We start from the raw sequence: 1,438 nt of genomic DNA on the forward strand, positions 1-1,438 counted from the left end.
AAAAAAAAAAGCTTAATTTAAAATGTATATATTTAAATAATTCTTTACATTAGTTATAAAAATTCTCTTCATTCTATAATTGCAATTATTTCTATTGCAGGGAAATACAGGATTTGTGACATCGCTGGGATGCACTGTTTATCCAAATATAAAGGTTACAACTTTTAAGAGATTTTCGTAAAATCATTTTAAACAATTTCACTAATTGTGTGTTTCATATTTTTACAGAACGACTGATTAAATTAAGGGATTCCAAAGGAAACAAGCAAAAATGTCATTGCTATCCAACTTGTAATGAAATCAACTATGTAATACAAACCGACAGTTCAATAGAATGGTATTGTAAACACAGTTTAGTTCTTATTAGAAATTGATTCGTTATTTATTGATAAAAGCTGCTTAAATTTAAAAAAACATTATTATAGTTTCGTTTAAGAATATCTCTTTAATGTTCTTAACACTTCTAGTCACGATTTATTCATACCTTTGCGATAAATGGGGTTATAGATTATGTTATTGCATTCCTTATTGTCAATATGGTTTGGCTTTTCTTTTGCACCCGTTTATTATGTGCGTTTAATTTTTTATGGAACTCAATTTATTTTTCGATTTGTTGGGAATATAACGAAGTTGATTGGACTTCTTTTCAAAAACTCCTACGGTTTATAATTTACGTTGTTTGCTTTACTCATTTATTTGTTGTTATGTACTTTTGTATCTCTCAAGACGATCATTTATCAAACAATCTGACTTGTTGCATGATGATTTTGCTGAAGACTTGTGAATGAATATTGGGACCTAATAACAGTTCGTCAAAAACCTAAAGAAATACTGCTTACTAAACGGATAAAATCTGCAACAGGAATCATGACGTAAATTTGCAAACAAACTTCCAGTGGTGACATGATTGTTCTTACAATCGAACATCTAGTATTTAGAAAATTAGCTAGTAATATTAAAATTATCAGATGTTCTAGTTTCAACTATTTTTATCTTGCATTTTAATATATACATTGTATGATAGAATAGTTGAATATACATATATATTAAGACCAAATGTACCGAATTTTAATGAAATTTTTTTCAAGAGATAGCGGCACTTTCGGGCCAAATTTACTTTTCGTCTCATTTATGGACGAAACCATAAAGTTCCGATCTGTAATCGTATTTTTCATCTAGAACCTCATTAAATTCACGCTAATCGGTTTATTTATTATTATTATTATCATCATTATGGCTTTTATAAAAATATATATCTTTATTAATATCAGTGAATCAGAAATAAAAGCCAAGGTTATTTCACCCATCTAACCACAAGCAAATAAAACAAAGATTTATTTTCCGTAGCTTACGATGATGGTAAAGAGAAAAATACGGTATAACAATTAAAGGCGTGATAGTACAAGAGCCCAAGAGGAGAAAAAAGGCAGTTATCTCA

The 1,438-nt window shown here is 28.4% G+C and overlaps 1 protein-coding gene across 1 annotated transcript in view; it reads left to right on the forward strand.

Moving 5' to 3' along the window:
• LOC106687488 (sodium channel protein Nach) overlaps positions 1 to 1,438 on the forward strand; it is a 16,016-nt gene that overhangs the window by 9,511 nt on the left and 5,067 nt on the right. Inside the window, exons 7-8 of the mRNA XM_067046670.1 lie at positions 101 to 154; positions 229 to 337. Of these exons, the coding sequence (XP_066902771.1) occupies positions 101 to 154; positions 229 to 337 (163 nt within the window). The remainder of the gene's footprint in view (positions 1 to 100; positions 155 to 228; positions 338 to 1,438) is intronic.

The sequence above is a fragment of the Halyomorpha halys genome, unplaced genomic scaffold (assembly GCF_000696795.3).
Source record: "Halyomorpha halys isolate HHAL.00 unplaced genomic scaffold, Hhal_1.1 Scaffold971.1, whole genome shotgun sequence".
Taxonomy (NCBI): domain Eukaryota; kingdom Metazoa; phylum Arthropoda; class Insecta; order Hemiptera; family Pentatomidae; genus Halyomorpha; species Halyomorpha halys.